This window comes from Lepisma saccharinum, chromosome 8 (genome assembly GCF_977018435.1).
Source record: "Lepisma saccharinum chromosome 8, izLepSacc3.1, whole genome shotgun sequence".
In the NCBI taxonomy this organism is placed as follows: domain Eukaryota; kingdom Metazoa; phylum Arthropoda; class Insecta; order Zygentoma; family Lepismatidae; genus Lepisma; species Lepisma saccharinum.
The window spans coordinates 69463261-69484483 of NC_139236.1; the positions used below are offsets into that span (position 1 = coordinate 69463261).

General features: G+C 38.4%; 1 protein-coding gene across 2 annotated transcripts in view; it reads right to left on the reverse strand.

Moving 5' to 3' along the window:
* The window catches only part of LOC145991531 (uncharacterized), a 36774-nt gene extending 16956 nt beyond the window's left edge, over window positions 1–19818 (reverse strand). Inside the window, exons 1-3 of one of the 2 annotated variants that reach the window (XM_083127554.1) lie at window positions 19736–19818; window positions 18200–18372; window positions 8294–8459 (exon numbers count right to left, since the gene is read on the reverse strand). In XM_083127554.1, coding sequence (XP_082983680.1) covers window positions 8294–8459; window positions 18200–18372; window positions 19736–19755 — 359 coding nt within the window. In that variant the 5' untranslated portion in view covers window positions 19756–19818. Of the gene's footprint in view, window positions 1–8293; window positions 8460–18199; window positions 18373–19525 lie in introns of both variants that reach the window. The other variant, XM_083127552.1, reaches the window with a different exon arrangement.
* Between the last annotated feature and the right edge of the window lie 1405 nt (window positions 19819–21223).

Below are 21223 nucleotides of genomic sequence, written 5' to 3' on the forward strand. Positions count from 1 at the left end.
AAGTTTTTTTTGTAATGACAGTCAGTGTTTTTTTTTTACTGACTAACAACATGATTTTTTTTCGTTTTGTTTTGTTTTTATGAATCTTCTGTTGAAGATGGTCATATGTTGCAGGTTTACAACGTTGCAACGTTTAGAAAGTCGTCGATTTTGTTTCTGTATTTTCCGTCGTTGGGTTTCCTCGTCATGTCGATCGTCGCGAATCCGAAATCGTCACTGTTCCAGCAAGAAGAGCAGCGTTCCGAAAATTGATTGATCAACAGGCCGTTGAGTTTAGATAACATGAAAGGTAGAAATTCATGATCTGCCGTCCGGTGTACAGTCTCCATTGTTTGCTTTCGGAAACCAAAGAGATTCATTGTCCTTGCTAGTTATTTATTGTGTATGTGATAATTTGAGACAGTTAAAGTTTTTTTTTATTTATTTTAGTTATAGTTATTTAAGTTTGTTTTTTTCAATTGCATTGCCTGCAATTTTTACTAATTTCTAAACGATAGTGTCCCCAAGGCAACGTGTGGATTCCACAAGACAAAATACATCTTTTATCGTCATGCGGATCTAATGCTACTTTCCTAACTTTGTTTGTTGTAATCACGTGGTCTACACTTTGGATTCTTTGTTCTATACTTAGTATCGTCGATTGTGAGTAAAGGCAATCGATGTAATCGTGGAAGGTAAGTTTGTTCTCTACCGTATTCTTGCCCACACCTTTTGCTTTCTTCGTGACGCTAGTCTCTGTTCTCATGGCATACATCTTCGAACGCAAACCCGCGAACTCGACAATAACATCACCGTTATATTCATCTTTCAGTTTACCTAGGACTTTTTTGTTACGAGATGGAATTCCAAATCTGTTGGGTTGAGGATACGCAGACGTATCGAAATACTCAAGCATGGAAGAATTTTTTATGTCTTCGTATAGGTTAGGTGTTTGTATGCTGTAAATAAAGCTGTCGGTGTCCGTGTACATAAGTGATATCTTATCATTGTAGAAGGGTTTCATCACGTCGTAATGAAATTCGAACATGTAAAGTTTCGACAAGTCGAGAACCGTTGCGCCAACGTAAATTGGCTTTCTGAATTTCATCAATTTTATATCTAGATTGAAAAGTGCCAAATTCTCGTTGTAAATTTTTCTCGACTTGAATCTAGGATCGGCTATCCACTTCCGACATTTATTCTTATCGGAAATTAATTTCACGTCTACGTGCTTTCTAACATTCTCCATGGTCTTTCCGTACACCGCATTGTTCATTAATTTAAAAAAGTCCTTGTCTAAATCGGAAGTGGCAGCTGTTCTATGTTGTGTGTTAGTTTCTATGTAAGGTCTTAACCACGTGGAATGTTTAAACTTTAGTATTCTTCTAACATTTACTATCTGAACACCCTTCCCAATCAAAAACCGGAGATTCTTGTAGTGGACGACGTATCTCTGTTTAGGGTTCAATGTTAACAAAAGCTTGTCTTGAACCGAGTCGGGTGGACATTTGATTTCGGGAGTCGGAGGCAAATCCGAAAACGTGTCGTGCAGGTGGTCGGAGAATTGGAGATCTACCTCTGCGAAGAAACCACACTCGCTATCGTCGAAATGAATAATATCTATCGAAGTGGGATCTAACCATTCGAATCCTCCGTAAGGAAGTTTCTGAACCATGGCATGTCCGTAGAGATTATTAACGTCGGCGTAGAAGATGTAATTCGATGCTCGATTTGAATCGTAATCTTCTTTCATGTGTACGTTATTAGCTTTCGCATGTCTCTGTATGCATTGCACCATTCCACCTCGTATCCCTCTTTCGATAAATAGCAACATGTCAACGTCCGATATCAGTTCCAGCTTGACCTTTGTCTGGAATAACATTGCCGACCACGCTAATCCCGGTAGACTGTAGAAATACGCTGGATCTAATTTGTAAATATTCGTTGCCGTTTTCCTGAACGCTTGAAAAACATCCGCGAGTATCGTCACGTCTAATTTTAAGTATGCGTCGTGGTAGTCTCCGAGTGTCCTACATTCTAATTTCTCCCACATGAGTTGCGCGTGTTGGTATTCTTCGTCCGTGATTCCTTTCTCTCTGAGTCTGCTGTAAAATTCTCTTGGAAGTGGGATAACGTCGTCGTTAAATTTAGAACCATCACTAACGTATTCGTAAGGATAAATCCCTTTACGTCTAACGAGTTCTACGTCTACGTTGGGAAAACTAGCTCTAGTTATTTTGAATTGATCGTCGGTGAGTTTGTTCGCTAAAGCATCCAGGCTGGCAGAGAGAAATCTATACGAATCCAGGAAGCGCATCTCGATTGTATTTTTCGTTCCCGGAATCGACACTTGCTTGCTAAGACTAATGTAGCGTTCTTCATTCTCGGCCAAGACACCTATACGTTTCGAATCGTAGCCAAGATGTCTCACCAGGTGGTGAAAATCATATCCGCTTCCGTTGTGAAAGAATATGGGGATGAATTTAGGTTTCTGGATTTTAAGATTGCACGTGTTGCAAATTCCACCTATGTAGTTTCCGCTGAAATGATCGTGGTGGAATATTTTTTTGTTCTCATCAGTGAAACTTTGATCACATACCGGACACACCTCAGTGGAATTGTAATTTTGAAGTTCATTTTCAGTTAAAGGTGCCATCGGTTTTGATGTAAGCAGTACGCTGCCAATTACCTCAACCTCCTCCACCATTTTTTCCAGGAAGTGTTCGATTACATTTGGTCCGCGGTATATATATGCGTCATTTATTTTATCACATCGCACAACAACATAGCCGAAACTATTAGGTTGATGAAGCTGGTACGGTGTTGTGGAGGAAATTTCAGGATCCGGCTCACAGTACGAGAGTGGTTTGAGGAACGCCTCGAAATCAGCAACGATGATGGCCGGATGTTCCAACAATGCTTTGTGCATTTTGAATTCTTCGACTTCGTTCGTTTCGGGCATCAACATTCTAGCCGGTCTGTTGTTGCCGCAATAAATTTTATGTTCGGCAAGTTTCTCGATAGCAATTTGACGACTATGAAGATTTTGATGATCACGTCGGTCACGATCGTCGAACGTGGTTAGGCATCTCGGGCAAACTTCGATGTTGTTTGCGTGCTTGGTTGATTGACTTCTGACCAAACGTGATAGAGAACGAATTAGCGTGTAGTGATGAACATCCTCGTTTGAAATTAGAAGGAGATTAATCACACGAGCATCGTCATCGTCGATATCGCTTATCCTGACAGGATGCACGAGATATTTATCTGACGTGAAGGAATATACATTAATAGCGATGCGTTTTCCTGCACGATTTTCGAACTTTGTTATATCCGACAATGTCACCGGGTATTCGATGCCAGACATTACACTTTCAAACTCGGACTCGTATTGTTTGTAATTAGAAACCTGTTCTGGATGATTTGACCAATGAACAGGATGCAGTGCAGCCAATATACACCAGAGAAAACACTTGTTATCGCTGTTCTGTATATTTAACACAGCCCTCTTGTGTTGAATGTTCGGTGGAAGAGGAACATAGCTGGAAGCGCGAAGAGGCGTGAATCGGTTCACGTAAACGGTTAAAGTGTGAGGACTTCCACACAGAGACCATCCCGATCCTTTAGCCTCGAAATCGTCATGTTTCTTAACCAGCTCATTGGTAACTTTATAATAGAAGTTGTCTAAATTTTCGACGTCCGCCAAATGAAGAGTCTGGTTTTTTGTACAATGATAAAAAATACTCGTTGTGCCATCAACTTTCTCGTATTCAGAAAACAGAACAACATATACTTTTATAGAGTTGTTTTCAAGTTTATCTTTCAAAATATTTAGTACAGATGTTTTCGTTTCGTCCAAGAAACTTAGAATGTCACGGCCTGGTTCTGACTTAATTGAAAAATCCTGGAGTTGGTCGTTGAATGCAGATCTAATTGGTTTGCGTTTATTAGATAATTTAATTTGCTTGGAAGTGGAAGCTTCCGTATCTGCATTATCGATTTTCCTTTTCAATGTTCCTTGTCCGGTCGATGGTTTGCAAATTTTGAGGTGTTTACTTAAATTTGCAATGCTGATCATCTTTCCGCATCGAGCACAAGGCTTAGAAGGTAACAAACAATTAATTCTCGAACCTGTTTCGCTACATCTTGCCCTGTGTTTGCTAATATTAGTTTTAGATATTAATTTTTCGCAAGTAACACATTCAGTTTTATCATTTTTATGATTGAAACTGGTGGTGGATGCCATTGCTTTCTCCAAAATCACAGAAATCAAAAAATCTAGTATATAGCGATACAATTTTCAGGTATGTTATTTTATATAGAATTTCTTGGAGTGATTACAAAACTCAAAAACTCAATCTACTGTAAATAGAATTTCAGGTATGTTATTTATATAGAATTTCTTGTGTGCGAATACAAAAACTCAAAATACGCCTTGGAGATTTCAACCAATCCACTTTACTAGATTGGGGAAACTTTAACTATTATTATTTGGAACCTTAAACCTTTTTTGGTGACATAGAGTACGCGTAGACAGGTTGGGTTTAGTGTGTCGGTCGAGTCTCGGTGTCCTCTGTCCCCCCATACCAAAATAAACATAGATCGTCATAGAACAAAAAAAAATATTCCGAAAATTTTCTAAGTCCAGCGTTAAAAAAAATCTTAAATTGCAAATATCTCGAAAATAGTAAGAGTTATCGAAAAAATATATCGAAAAACATCCTCATACATCATCGTTAGATGCCCCCTGTCGATTTTGGAGGTGTAGAATACGTATACCAAGTTTTGGTGGTCGTGGGGTCAAGGGGTAAGAAGTTAGCCCACCCACCTCCAAAACTTTGATCACTCGTAAGTTTTGAACAAATAGTCGTAGAGAGGTCGGGTTTAGTGCGTCGGTCGAGTCTCGGTGTCCTCTGTCCTCCCATACCAAAAGAAACATGTCGTCATGGAACCAAATTTGACCCCTCTGTCGAAAAATTTTTCAAGTCCAGCGTTAAATTGCTAATGTCTCGAAAAACAGTGAGAGAGAGAAATAGTGTAAAAATCCTCCCCGTTGACCCTTTTGTCGATATTGGTGATGCAGAGTACGTGTACAAAGTTTTTTTTTTTTAGAGGTCCTGGGTCAAGAGAGGGCTAATTGCCAAAATATTTTTTTCATCGCTCGTAACTTTCGAAAGGATGATCATAGAGAGCTGGGATTTCTTGCATTGGCATCGTCTAGGTGTCCTCTGTCCTCCCATACCAAAATAAACACATCACAATACAGAAATAATGAGAGGCGCGCGCGTGCGTGTGTATGTGTGTGTGTGTGTGTATGGCACATCGTTCCCGAAAGAGAGAGGTTTACAAAGGTCACGATATACGGACTTGGAAAATTACGATATGGCGCATTCGCTCACCACTGTTGCCAGCCATAGGTCTCTTTCTCTCTCTAGCCCTTGCCAAGTAAAAAAAAAAAAGAGTGTAGGTAGGAGTTGGCAACACTGCGAGAAAATAGAGCTCATGCCTTACAAGAGAAAACCATTAAGGCATGAGCTCCACCGAGTTCCACTTTCTGACGTTGAACCCGTGCAGTGTTGCCATCCACCCATCTCTCTCTCTTTTACGGCAGTGCGTGTTTGTTGCCGGCTCTCCTTGCCCAGTGTGTGTAGGTTGGCAAATTGCTTTATGCACTGTAAGGCCTCAAGCAGAATTGCCAGCTCCTTGCTTTAGGTTAGGTTAGACCAAAATAAAAACCTTGGTGATTTTTTTCAAGTGAGGAGTTGGTAACACTGCAAGAAAATAAGGCTCGCCTTACGAGAAAAATCCATTGAAACAAGCCTCAAGCAGTATTGCCAGCTTCTTGCTTGAGGTTAGGTTAGACCCAAAAACAAAAACCTTGGTGATTTTTTTTGAGTGAGGAGTTGGCAATACTGCAAGGCAAGCCTCAAGCAGTGTTGCCAGCTCCTTGCTTGAGGTTAGGTTATGCCCAAAAACAAAAACCTTGGTGATTTTTTCGAGTGAGGAGCTGGTAACACTGCGAGCCTCACCGAGCCTCATTTTCGGGCGTTGAACCCGGGACACTACACTACTCTACAAAGTATTATTTTGAAACAATAAATAAGAAAAAAGAATAGGTTAAGTTATATCACGTAAGATCATGGCATTCGTACCAAGTATGAGATGGGAAAAATCGAAAATTTCGCTAAAACATCGCTAAGCGCTAAAATATTGACAAAAAATTGCCAATATATGTCAAAAAATGATATTTAATTGATAAAAAAAGAGGCTACAAATGCACTCGTACCAAGTATTGCGTTGAAACAACCCAATAGCACTACTGTAGGACATGCTGTCCCAAAATGTAGGACTTTAAGTCAAAATGTAGGACGCAACACATTCTCAATAAATAATACATATTTCTATACAACACGTTAGGAAGTAGTTGGAAAATGACACTTTTCATTTTTTAAAAAACAATTTCCAACGAATGTTTAAATGCAAAATTTCAAAACTTGCAATCATACTAATCAATGCACCTCTTACTACTTGATTTAAGTGCTACTTCTCAGAGGAGACAATTTTTATCAAAATTTCAGGTTTTGTCAAACTATATATTGATGTTAGAGTGGACAGTCAAACTCGTTGAAATTATAGGGACCAATACCAAAGATTTTACAGACTTTATGAAAAAAATAATTCTCTCGTGAGTCTGTTGTGCTGATGGTAATGAAAGTACTCTCTCAACATTTGAATTATGACCTGTAATGGCAAACAAATATTCAGCAATTACTGTAATTTAAAATGGTTTCATCTTGGGTAGTTTATAGTTCAATAACAGGGTGTCTACCAAAATAATACATCCAGAAATCTTGACTTTTTCTGGACTTTTCTAGACCCTACTTAGGTAAAGTTGGAAATTAGTAATTAAGAAAATAAATATTTATTTAATGAAAATCCCTACCAAAGGGTCAGTTAAGATGAAAACTGAAGTTGAATTTAAGAAGAGAATTAGATCTTTTTTCTCGTATTAATGCATCCTGAACTGTGTTTGGCAGACAAGCGAGGCTTTTGCATCTGGACTCACAGCCAGTATAATCTTATGTGGGGTTTGTGTCGATTGTCCCTATATGTTTATGACTATCCATTCATCCATCTTATCTTACCATCATTCATCCTCATCTTCGCGATTAGCCAATGGGACAGAAAAAAGTGAAGTAAAATAAACTAAATCAACCAATCAATAGCAAAAATTCTTGACCACAAGAATAATTTGTTGCCTTTTTATTGACTTCTTGACCTACTTGTTGATTTATTTACTTTTTCTTGACTTCCATGACTTTCTTGACTGGCAGACACCCCGAATAACTTTGTTCTCTTTACTCCTGCTTTACAATCAAATTATACTGAATATTGAATAAGAATGGGCAACACCTTGTTCCATCAGTATAAACCCTAAGGCAAGAAATTCTGCTCAGGCATTGAACAGTGACCTTATTCAGAAGGTTGTCCCAAGACTTTGTTCATTAATTGCTTCCGTTTTCCCGTTTGTTTAATAGCAGGACAAACTTTATTCTTTTTGTGCAATGACTGAATCAAAATAAATTTCACTATTGAGTTTGGAAGCGCAGCCCATAGACTTGTAATTTGCATGACTTTTTCCTGTTACGTATTTTCCTAATTAATATTATGTGACGCTCAAAATGTAGGACATTTATGATATTTTTCAAATTCCTCTCGGACGCCGGACATAAGGCTAAAATATAGGACATGTCCGGGAAAATCCGGACGTCTGGTAACCCTACAAGTAACGCATCACGGTTACCATTACTTTGCTTCCAAAGTATTGTTGCTTTGTCATACATTAACAACATTTAACTGATTTACATTTGTTCTCTGTGGTTCATGTTTTCCCATTGTAACTTTTCGTCCACAAGTTTAAAACGACGCAACAAAGCATTTTTCACCTTGGCAAATAAATCCTTTAGTTCTGAATTTATCAACGGTATCAACATTTCTTCCTGGCATTGCTCTTAAACCGGCCCACAATCAAAACATAATAAAGATAAAAGAAAATGGCCTTATCTTTGCCTTGCAATTTAGATTTTGAAATTTTCACTACAATTTTTGACTAAAACATATTGCGTGGTTTAGTGTCATTTCACATTTACACCTAATCATCACTCATTTCCAGTCACGAGTTGCTAAAAGTGTCAGAAAAGCGACGTAAATGCAAATTAATATCCAAGCAGTGTATGGAAAAATAACATTTCCCCCTCTACAAATTATTAATTTTGAGCACTGGCTATTTCTACTTATACTACGTCACACTTACACTTTGTACACCTGCTCGTTTATTGCCATTATATCTTCGATCGAGAGTTCGCTGCTACCTTCGAGATCTTCTACTTTTGCCTCCTGTTTCTCCCCCAAAGAAGTCACCGTTTTCGTTTCAATGGCTCGAAGTCTTTCTATCATGTTGTCGCGGGTTGTGTTCTCTTCTGGGAATAGAAGAAAGATGGCCAAGGCTTCATGCTAAAATTCAGCAAAAGTTTGTGTGTGTGTGTGATTATTTACGAGAGTTGCAATGTTGAGGACTGAGCCGTAGCCTAACGCCACAGGTTGCTCCAAGAATGTGTTACGTTTCTATATTTTCGTTATGTTTAGGCCTAATAGGTTACATAGCTTTTTTTTAAATACATTTTTATGCACAGATAGGCTTCTTGGGAATGGACCTACAGTTTTAAAGTGGGATCCGATTACAGCGGAGGCGCAAGGTTTAACCATATAGGGGTGCTGAGAGGGTGCGGAATGAAATTTAGGGGGGGATGTTGAAAATAATGGTAAAATGATATATGAATACATGCAGGGACGTAGCTAGGTTGATCAGTTTGGGGGGGCCCAAAAGTAAGATTTTTTCCATCAAACTATAATAAATTAACAAACTATTTATACACCATATAGGTCTATGCTGTATACATACATTATATATGTATGTGTGTGTGTGTGTGTGTATATATATCTATATATATATATAGTCTTGGAAAGAAGAGGACCAAGGGTCTCCTCGATGGCGCATGGTAGCATCGTCGCCTTGTAATCAAGAGGTTCAGTGGCGCAGGAACGGGGGCGTACAGGGGTACATTGTACCCCCCTAAATTTTTGAAGGGGGGTACTGTACCCCTCTAAATCCGTAAATCGAGTTGTACCCCCTGTACCCCCCCCCTTGGTAATTTGACAGCAGACGCAAGGTGTTACTGTTAAAAGAACCTATTTTCAGTTCGCCCAATAAAAAAGTATATGTTGTTTATAACTTATAAACATTATCTTCCATTCTAAACTTATTCTACGTACTATTGACCGACCACAAGGAAAAACCTTGGACGAAAAGTCCCCGCGCAGCTTTCCCTTCTTCCGTTCAGCTCGGGCCATAAGGAAGCATGGTCCACTCTCCCCCTCCCCTCCTCGTGGGAGTACGGTGCACAGGAGTAGTTCATTGACCTAAGTTCTTGGAAACCTCTTTAAGGAGATGAAAATTGTTTAAAATGTGTGTGGAACGATGAAATCAGATTTGCTCTCAGAAAATCACGCTGCAGACGAATGCTCCATTGCATAAGGGGGGAGGTACACTTTTCTAAAGAAATGGTCGCGTCGATTCGAAGATAAGATACAAATCTTCATCAGAAGGGTATATGACTGATCCCATTTTCTTTGAATATTTAAAATGGAATTTTCCAAAACGAAATACTTACACGAACGAGACGAGATACTATAGACCAACTTGGAAGGGGGGGGGGGGGGATTACAATGTACTGCTGTAAAAAAAAGTAAAGTGCTCCCCTGTGCTTAGCACCACGCCATGAAGGCGTATAGGGGGTGTGGAGGTAACGCCCCACACTTTCTTGATCCGGTCATGAGTGGGAGTGATGTGATCAGCATCACGCCCCTGACTGCCTTTACCCCCCAGGGTTTCCCCCAGGTACCCATGTTATTCGACGCTGGGTGGGCGCCGTACCTCACCCATCATTTTCATAACTTTGTAAGGGGGTGTTCGGAAAACTATACTTAAACCTAAATATTAACAAATTTTGAAAATTGAGTCCCGATTAGCCTATCTGAGCATGAAGTGAATCTAGAATAAGTTTTAATGACTTCCGAGTGGAATCCGAAACAAAAATTAACACAAACAAGAACGAGAAGGATCTCGCCACACAGAAAACGAGATGAGGCTGTGACAATTTTCGACTCATCGCATCGCGATATAATTCTTAGGTGAAATGAAATTTTTCCTAGACATTTAAACAGGGTTCAATTAGCGATATTATCGGCGGGGGGATTATTTTTACCTATGTATTAGATATACTTATAATTGGACATTAATTGCTCAAAATCTAATTTCGGTATCGAATGCAACACAAACACAACGCCATTTTAAGTTAAACCCTAAAGTCAATTTGTAAGAAAATTACATTAGTCAGATGAATGCACGAGATAAATTAAACTCACTGCAGGTTCTATTGGTAGATTTTGGATTGGATTCGCAAGGTCTTTGAGTGAGATGAGAGTGTTTGATTGATTTATTTGGTTTATTTTACTTCGCATTTCTGCCATTTTTGGCTAATCGCAAAGATGAGGATGGGCGATGATATCATGAAATGGATGAAGCCTCACATGCCCAACCTGGGACCTCCGACGTCAAAGCGCAGCGCACTAAGCTAACCCCTCCGCCACGGAGGCCGGCGAGGTGGGAATGTCCTTTGGATTTTTTTTGTAGATGCGAAAATCTTTGACTGTGACGCGCACATGCTTTTGCTAACATTAAAGTTTACATTTTCACATAAACGAGAAATTGACATGTCACCCTAAAACACACGCATGTATCTGCATTTAATACCACTACATACGAAAGGAAACCTTGGGCGGTTCATCATATTGTCCACCAAAGATTGAAAAAAATAATATTGAGCGTATGCCTTTCCTTGCTTCCTCTGACATCTGCAGGATTTCCGTTTTGTATATGTAATGATAGTACTTTCAGTGCTTGAAGAGTGTCATTAGGTACAGCTAGTTATATAACAAATAAATGCTTTGTCAAATGTTTCACAAATATTTCTAAGTTAAAACTTCTTACGAGTTGGTCGGGAACCATCTCAACTCAGTTTTTTTTCTTTTTTTAATACAACGCCCTACAGATGTCTGAGTAAATATCAAATACATGGCTTCTAAAAGACATTGGATGTGGTTCTCATCTGCCCTAAATTGTTTAAATATGTTTATGCGCAGCTATAGAAATTTAAAATTAGAATGAACTGAACTGAAGTGGAACTCTATAAGTGGCTCAAGATCCTCCTCATCCCCTTTAATCTCAACCTGCATTAAAATGAATAGATGTATCTTTGTTCGAAATTTTCACATTTCGAACTCCTGATTTTCCGTTCCGTTAAATTCAAATAAGGCCAGAACGAAGTCCAGAGCTTTATATGTTGCAGAATTATTATCTGGTTTTAAAATCTGTTTTAAAAAAAACATAAATTCTAAGAAAAACGAAGAAAAAATAGTTATGCAAATTTTGCATTAAGTAACAGGACATTCGTGTGTGCTGTTCTAAAATAGAATGATTATTTCCGCTGAACTTATTAGAAGGCAAGGAATTTGGCTCATATGGCTTTGAAGAGTTCCAAAAGATTTATGTACACAACTAATGATAATATCCATAAAATATTAATCAGAAACTTTACTTTTCGTTAATTGGATCTAACTCCTTGTCTGTTATTCAATAAATATTCAATTATTTTTCTATTTGACATTAAATTCCTTGCCAGGGCAGTTGTTTTTATGCAAATCTTGGCGATCTTAACTACACGTAAGCTAGATAATGAATATATGCTTTTATATCTCTATTCTTTTACTATCTTTTACCTATTCATGTAATAACAACGATACAATATTAATTAACTTACATATTTAATTAATATTTTAATAAAATAAAATATAATTATTATAATTATAATTAGGTTGGACCCCCGAAATGTATTTCTAGGTGCAGTAGTATGTGTGTATATATATATGGGGGGCTGAATGTTGTACCCCCCCCCAAATGAAAAACGTTCCTGCGCCACTGGATACCCGGTGGATGCTCATAGTGGTTCTGATCCCTCTTTACACTGTAGAACCAGTACCGATTAGTCTTACTGTGTAAAAGTGGACTTAAAACACCAACTCAATCAATCAATAAATTGGAAAGGAACATCATTTTCTTCTGTAGCCCCCAACAGTCTACGGATATACTCTCGCGAAATACACAGCCATTATTCGGGAAACTAAATGCAGAATGAAATCATTAGCTTAATGGCTTATACACCAAGAACAATGTTATTAGTCTTTAGATTTGTAAATTTGCTGGGGAAAAATTGAGAAGTAGCTATAACCCTTTTCCGTGGTTTTAGATATAAAGTGCTGGAACCAGGTTTACAAGTATTGGCAACAGTGCAAATATGAAATGTGTGCGTAATGAGTTCAAGCTAGGTATCTCATGTATACAGTTCATACCGGAATCGAGTCCGGTATATCTTAGTTCAAGGGCGAACCCGAGTCTTCTATGGCAATGATGACGATAAGAAAGTATATGCACAATTCTAATTTATTAAAATTAATCTTATTTGTGTGTGGAAAACTGAATATATGATGGCACTGGATAAAACAAAGTTCCCACACTCTCAAATAATTACGCTCTCGTCTTTGGTTCGGCAGGATCAACAAATTGCCCGGGTTCGATTCCCGATGGAGGCACATAGTTGTTCGGATCTCACTTTAAACTGTAGGTCTAGTCCCGATTAACCTTACTGTGCATAAAGTGGACTTAAAACACCAGTTCAATTTATCAATCAATCGAAAGGTTCAAGGTTGGTGGTCAGGCCGGTAGCCAGAATTTGATTTCGGGAGGGGCTTATCCCTTATCGGCAGCCTCCAATTAAAGACGAAAAGGTTGGGGGAGGAGTAAATGCGCCGCTGAAGATGAATTTCTTGGTACTATATTGCAACTTACCATATATAAGATGTTTAATTCTGTTAATGAAGTAAATTTAATTACTACTACACATTATAAAAATCAGATATTTGTAGGATTTAGGGGAAAAAACTGCAGCCCTCGAGCCCCTTCCCTGGGTATGTGCCTGCTTGTATTAGTTCCAAAATTTCTGTGCTGTTCCAACATCGTGAGGACAATTTGGGAAGTACTTGAAAGCGATATGAAAGCAAATTCTGCTCTCGAAACTATGGGACTCGAGGTGATGACCACGCGCAACCGAATGGAAGAACTCTTTGCAGGCCTTGTCCCTCAATATTAATTTTACTGACTAATTGTAAGTTTTTCTCGGCCTCCTCGATGACACAGTGGTAGCGTCGCCGCCTTGCAATCAAGAGGTCCCGGGTTCAATACCCGATGGAGGCACATAGTGGTTCGGATCCCCGATTAGCCTTACTGTGTATACAGTGGACTTAAAACACGAACTCGATAATTGGAAGGTTTTAGAAGAACTAAACATGGTTTTTTATGCATCGTACAACTTTGCTTCTTTTCACCCTACTTTTACAGTTTTTCTTCCTAAGAATTCCACTGAGTATAACACGCTACGAAACCAGAGGTCCAAGGTTCGGACATTGGACAGGTATGGTTGTATCATGTCTGTCATCGCCATTCCTTCATTCATCCTCATCGTCGCATTTAACCCAAGAGGTAGAAAAGCGGTGTAATATAGGAATATATAAATAATAGATTTAGTTTATTTTACTTCTCATTTCTGACACTTTTTGGCTAATTGTGAAGATGAAAATGACAATGAGTGATGTGAAATTGATGAGAGGACCATCATAAAGAACACACACGCCCAGACCGGGATTCGAACCCATGACCCCTGGCATCGTAATGCACCTTGTTAATCACTGCACAACAAATAGAAACAGAAAATTCTTGATAAGTTATTTGCTTCTCCATACCTCATGATTATATTATAAGTATTATTCGCTGTATGACTAGGGATTAATTATATTTGTATGTCTAGCCAACCTAGCCACCTAAGCAGCAGTAGCTTCCACATTTGCAGGTGGAAGCTAAATGAAGAAAAATCACAGAAAGTCAGAAAGATATACAAATTTTGTAACATAATACTTGAATGATGATAATTACTTAGGCTGTCATTTTTCTAACTATTTGGAAGTCGTATGGTATTAAGTTAATTTTACTCTGAATTATTCGCCAAGCGGGGTGGCAGTGGGTGGCATAATCATCCGCCTTTGTTGCTTCTCTTCTAAAACAAATATCGGAGAGATGAAAAAGTAAGGTAAAAAAAAAAAAGTAAAGTGTTCCCCTGTGCTTAGCACCACGCCATGAAGGCGTATAGGGGGTGTGGGGTAACGCCTCACACTTTCTTGATCCGGTCGTGAGTGGGGGTGATGTGATCAGCATCACGCCCCTGACCGCCTTTACCCCCCAGGGTTTCCCCCAGGTACCCATGTTATTCGACGCTGGGTGGGCGCCGGGGCCGCTTCCACCGTTAGAAAAGTTTCCGGATTTGAACCGGCCGGGGATCGAACCCGGGACCTTGAGCATGGTAGTCAGACGCGTTACCGACTGAGCCACCGCGGCCAAAAGTAGTGAATTAAAATACAGCACGGACTACTAAACAAGAAGTACACGGGTAACCATTCGTTATTTTACGTCACTTTTCTTCCACTTTTGGATAATGAGGATGACATGAGTGATGGTTAGACACAGCATTAGCTTCGGGGCAAGCCAAAGGGGCGCCACAAGCTCATAGGCTTGCGTGCTGAAGAAGGGAAAAAAAGGAAAGAGTATTATTGACAGTATCGAAATAAATAACCTAAAAATTTTCTTGCTCTCTATACTGCAGGACCAGGGCGCTGGAGTGGAAAACTGAAAACCTATATTATTTTTTACAGATAATGGTAGATAATTTTCACGGTTCACATTTTGTGTAAAAAAATTAAGAATTCTTGAATGTCTTACCATGTACTTGATATTGAACCATATTTCCACCCCGTTTCTTAGCGATGCACTATTTTCATTTTTGGCGACCTGTGTAAGTATTGACGCCAAATTAAATTAAGTTAATATTCTTGTAAGTTTCCAAAGAAATAGATGTAAAAATTTTCCTTCTCGCTTCGCTTGCAATTATCCTTGTTACCCGTTTTCATAACACGATTGTGAAGGCTTATACTATAGGTGCATTACAATTTCATTTGATTTTTGTTATTTAGAGTCGCTTTTCTGCCACTTTGGGCTGGTCGCGACAATGAGAATGAGTGGTAATATGATTAAATTGATCAAGGGACACTTCACAAAGAACACCCATGCCCAGACAGTCCTGGACTCGAACCCAGGACCCCTGCTGTCGTAGCGAGCTGTGATAACCATTTCCCCACGAAGGTCGGTTGGTGCATTACAAGACATGAACAATATTCTTGATGTTGATTAATAACACAAGTTTAATAACAGATTAATAACAGTTTTAAAAATATATTCCTTGGTGTTTGTATACCACACGAGGGTTGTTTGAATATTTTAATACATTTTCAGGAGATTATGCCGCAGTTCATTAGGTGAATAGATCACTTTCCCAGCAGCCCAAAAAGTGCTTCTTCATAAGGAAAACGCGCCGTCCCACAAATTTACCCTGTACTGTATGGTATTGCGATGCCACACATTATTCCGAGCCAAGCATGTGGCATTTTCGGCTACCAATGAGGCTCGTACCAGTGTACAGTCTGAGCGGTGCACGAACCGTTGAAAATTCAAACACTTTAGATTGAAAATCACCTATTTCAACAACTTTCCCCTCTTTCCATTTTTCGCTATGTGCACTAATAACGTTGTTGCCTATGGAATCGGACTTTTGAATCACCCTGTATTTCCAAAAACTGGCTGTTTTAACATTATATTCATGTACGTTAATTCAAACAATATTGTTTTCATTTTTTTAAGTCTTTTACTTTATAGGAATATTAGGAATTTGTCTATCAATATATGTTGTTATGCACTACCTAACCTACTGTATCCTAGTCTAACCTAACCCAAAGCTAACATGACCCGGATCCCATTGGCGTCTAGTTCTTAAAATTTATACAGTTATTGCGTAATAGTGTGTGTATGACATAATTTTTTAAAAAGAAATTAGAAACCCCGTTTTTGAGAAAATGACTACCAAATTTTTTTTGCACCACCTTCGATTTTTTTTTACCCTGACACAGGCATGCTGTATCTCGTGTGAAAGAGCCCTTCAAGGTCGTTCTAAAGCCCGTCTGAAACACTTCTATAGGTGTCCTGATTGCCGAAATATTGCAATTTAAAATTAACAAGATGTTGGGAAAAAGTGTCAAAATCGCACAGTTTGCAACACTGTAATTTCTGAAATACAAAAGATATGGATCTATAACTTTGGATATTGCCCTATCTCTGGCCCTTTCAGTATTCCAAATTTCAAGTAAATCAAAATATATGAGGTTGAAAATTACTGGTCGTTTTGACATGGAATGGCCCAAATCGAGCGTCGCAATGGCAAAATAGCACGAATTTTGCTTCGAATTTATTCTCCATCCAGCCTATTCACAGGGCTTGGCCCGTGCGATTTCTTCCTGCAGTTGCATTATTTAATGATGTTGTTTTATTATAAATACTACTCTATTGGTTGGTTGATTTGGTGTTTTAAGTCCACTTTACGCACATTAAAGCTAATCGGGACTGGACCTACAGTGGGATTCGAACCACTATGTACCTTCACCAAATACTACTGTATTGTCTATCCCTGTACCGTAATAATTTTACAAAATATACTACATAGTAACACATTGAAAATAACCCGATACAACAGAAAAATAAATAATTAACGCAGGAAGTGAATTTTGCACTTGAGATACAATCCATAAAATTTTGACTATGAAATACTATAAACATAAAGAGTATCCCAAAAGTCCCCATAATGGAATGTCACTTTAGAATTGAAATGTCACATAATGTGCTCAATGTGGCGACCTTCGAGAGCCAGGCGCAAGTCAATGCATTCCATACCATTAATTTTTTTCAGGTGGATGCGCTCGGCATGAGTCAGTGGCATTTTTGCGTCTCACTTGCAAATAAATAATGTTTTGGAACACCCTGTAGAACTAGAATTTGTTGTAGGAGGCACTACGCAAATTTTCATAAAATACAGTTGATTTGTACGTAACCAAGCTACAACAATGTCACATAATTGACACTTTTCAGATGCTACTGGTCGGCCATGGACAACAGAAATAGGAAAAGTTACACATTTGACAAGAAGTTAAAATTTACGGGAAGTGGGCGCTAATCCACATAAAATTAAAACTGAAATACTTGCAGATTTACGCATCGCTTATGCCACGTTTTGCACAGTCATTATTAAAAGAAATGCTATTTTAGACGATTTTTCTTAAAATTAGGTAGTATTTCAGTGTCAAAGTGTTCCCTAATAATGTGGCAAATGTATTTAAAAATGAAACTTTCAGATTCGTTATGACAGAAATAACCTGTATTACGTATATCTTGTACCTCAAAGTTATGGTATCTAAATCTGATTTGTAAGTAATTCTCAGTTGTATGTATTATTTTCTCTTCACCTTGCATACTTATAACTCAGGTTCAACTGCAAATGGCTCAGTGATTTATCCACCTTCTTCATATTTCCTCAACACTCCCTAAAATTTTTCATAAAGACCCAATTTATGGCCATTTTAGCTACAAATATACCCTTACATCCCCTTAAATATGACCTTACAACTCACCGATGGAAAATTCTAGATCAACCCCTAATACAAATTATAACAATAATAATTATGGTATTATTATTAATTAATATTAGTAATTATAGTGTGAGGCACTATGTATGAAACTAAGTAAATACACATAGCCTATATGGTGTTTTTCTTCCCCCAATGAAACAAACAAGACCCTCCACACCATCTGCACTGCCGTCTCTGGTAGAAATTTAAACGCTCTCCTAGGATATAGCAGAAGATTCGATGATAAATTAGTAGCAGACTGGAATAACTATTACCGTTATTACAATATACAAATCGATGGAGAAAAGACCAAAATAACCATTATTAAAAAAAAATCGATATTGTGACTATTGCTATGTGAGAAGAGACTACGGTTTACGCTGAAATGTGTGTGACATTTGAGAGTTTGTGCTGCATGTTTGTTTACCTTCGATGTATTTCACAATGTATTGCATAATCGATAGCATGGCCGCTTGTACGTAAGTCGACGCTTTCAATTCATCTTGTAAGTATTTCAAGCATTCAGTTACCATGTCCAGATACCAGAAGGACCACAAGTCGAACTGGAAATCCATACATCCTAAGAGACGTGACAGCGATCTGGAAAAAATTAACAGTAGACGTAATACTAATACATAACAACTAATAGTATAAACTAACATGGGTAACATTATAGTATAAGGGAAACTGATTTCTTCAAATTTACTGGAGAAAGTACTTAAGGAAATCATTTTCTGTAGCGTTGTGCAAGTTCGTGAATCTAGTTTTGATCCATTTTAATGCGAAAACATGTCGTTTTCTGTGAAAATCTCTGTTCGACACGCTGTTTCTGCTGCCGCCATTTGCTTTCTGCACGAGAGTACAATGTTCCGTGTGTTAAGATGATGCAACCCCATAGTCAGTGTTTCAGCCTCGCAGCGTTTTCGCTAGAACATGACGTGTCGAGTATTTTAAATTTTTTAAATATTTTTTTTTTAAACTATGCTTGCCTAACCTAACTTAACTTAACCTAACCTAACCTTACGGAAAATGGTTTTTGGGGCTAACGTGAATGGTGTTTTTTTGGGGCTAACGACAATGGTTTTTTGGGCTAACGTCAATGGTTTGTGGGGCTAACGTCAATGGTTTGCAACGTATTAGCATAATTTCAAATCCGGGCACGAAAGTAGGTATTTTCCGGTAAACGAGGTTGCAACACTGCATAAATAGACAAAACACTCGCGCAACGCGCCCTGAACCAGTACGCTATCGCCCGCCATAATGTGTTACAGAATCGAAATAACAAGTAACAGTAAGTACTCGTAAATGTAAGAAATAGACATTATCTTAGTTAGAAATGCATTATTTCACCTTAGGAAATGTTCCGCATTCCAAAATAGTACGTTAGCAATGTAATAAATATGATTTATAGGTGTTTCCCTTATACTATAATAGTACCCTAATATGTAATAACAAACTATTATTGTTATTGTCAATCTATTATCATAGGAGAAAATTCTACTCGATACACTTGGCGAGTGAAGATCAGGCACAACTGCCTTCCTTTTTTTTTATATATTTCATTTCATAGTTAAGATACAGAAATGCATAGTTATTCCGAATTTGTTATTATATTTTATACACACTTCATTCCAGATTAGTGCTAAAGCAAGAAACTTGAAATCGTTGGACTTGTTTTGAACATTCTAAAATAAATTCGTAGTTTCTTGGAAGATTTGGTCGGAAATGCCTTAACTAAATATGCTTTACTTACTTCATAGCTTCAGGTAGAGTTAATTTAGTGATAATAGGGATTTGAGTTTCCTCTATCTTCCAAATTTGAATCAAGTCTGAAAACGATGGGATTTCATCCACTACTTTTATTTCGTCTTCATTTTCAACCTCCTCGAGGTCGACTTCCTTAGAAGGTACAAATCCATCACTATATATTGGCAACCCGTGAACTAGATCATCTTCAACATACCCAAAATCGGAGAAACTCATGCTTAAAATTCCACAACTTCAGAAAAAATTAACAGGAGACATATTGTGTTATTTCTTCTGTTTCTTTTTTTTCTCCTAGTTCCAATATTTGCCAGGATCATATTAGCATAGATGATTCGGCTCAGTTGACAAAAGCGTTGAAATTCTGACGTGATATCACCGTACCATCTGGTGATTAATCCTGAAAATCAGCTGCCTACTGTTGGGTTCTAGAGAAACTTAATTGGCAGTTCAAAAGATGAGGAAAGAAATCATGAAAAAAATCAAATAAACGAAGTTAAAACAATTGATTTCTAAATGTTCTTATTCTTCAATTTTGGGAGATTCTAAAAAGTTTGTAATAGTGGGGATGCAGGGGTTTATCCAGAACTCTCCAAGGGGCTGTAAGTTCGTATTTAGGGAGGTGTACAGTAGGATCCACGAGTATTACCGTGCAAATTGTCCATGACTATTTTCATCAATTTTTCTCTTACATCCTATGTGTTTTTAAGCGATGGATTTTTATGTATGCTGGTGAAAAAGTTGTCAACAGCTTGTTTTGAGTTTTCTCTTAATTCTTGAAGCTCTTATTGGGTCAAATAAAGTGCAGGAACATGGTGATGGACAATTTGCAAGATAATATTAATGGATCCCACTACTAGTTCTCGAAGTGAGGGAGGAGGGGAATGTGGGAAACATTTTCGCAAAGCATCCCCAGTTATTTGTTCATCATCGTCGTGTTAAACCACGTTAAACCATAGGAGCATCCCCCAGCTAACCAAAAGACCTGAACAAACACCCACCAGATAACATTTTCCACTTGCGTCATATTTCCATACATCGCATGTGAGATATTTCGGCCTCCCCGTCGTCGTCTCCTTGTAATCAAGGGGTCACGGGTTCGATACTCTGTGGAGGCACAAGTGTTCCGGATCCCACTTTAAACTGTAGGTCCAGTCCTGATTAGCCTTACTGTGCATAAAGTGGACTTAAAACACCAAATCAATCGTCAATCACCAAAAGCATGTGAGATATTCAAGAAATAATGAATGGGAGGAAAGGAGTAATGTTAAATTTTATTAGAAATCGTTTGGTTTTGATGTTTGATATTTATTTTTTCATGCTACACGTTCACTTCGTATGAATCGAATCATGATATTATGAAAACATATCCAGGGTCTCCCTGATGGAGCAGAGTCGTCTTGTACAGTGGGATGCACAAGTGTTACCAAACAAATTGTCCATCACCCTGCGCTTTCCAGATTTCACCGGTGGACGGGCTGGTGCACCGCTGATGCACGCTTCGGCTTTCCGTATTTCACCAGGACGCACCAAAGCTTTCACCAGGTTAAACCATGACGTCATCAATTTACACCAGCCTCAAGAGCTGGTGCGGCGGGTGAATCAAAATGGTGTCGTCTTCACTGAGCTTCTTTTGATTCGTGATAGCTATGCGTCCTGTAGGCAATAGTACGCAATGACACGCCGA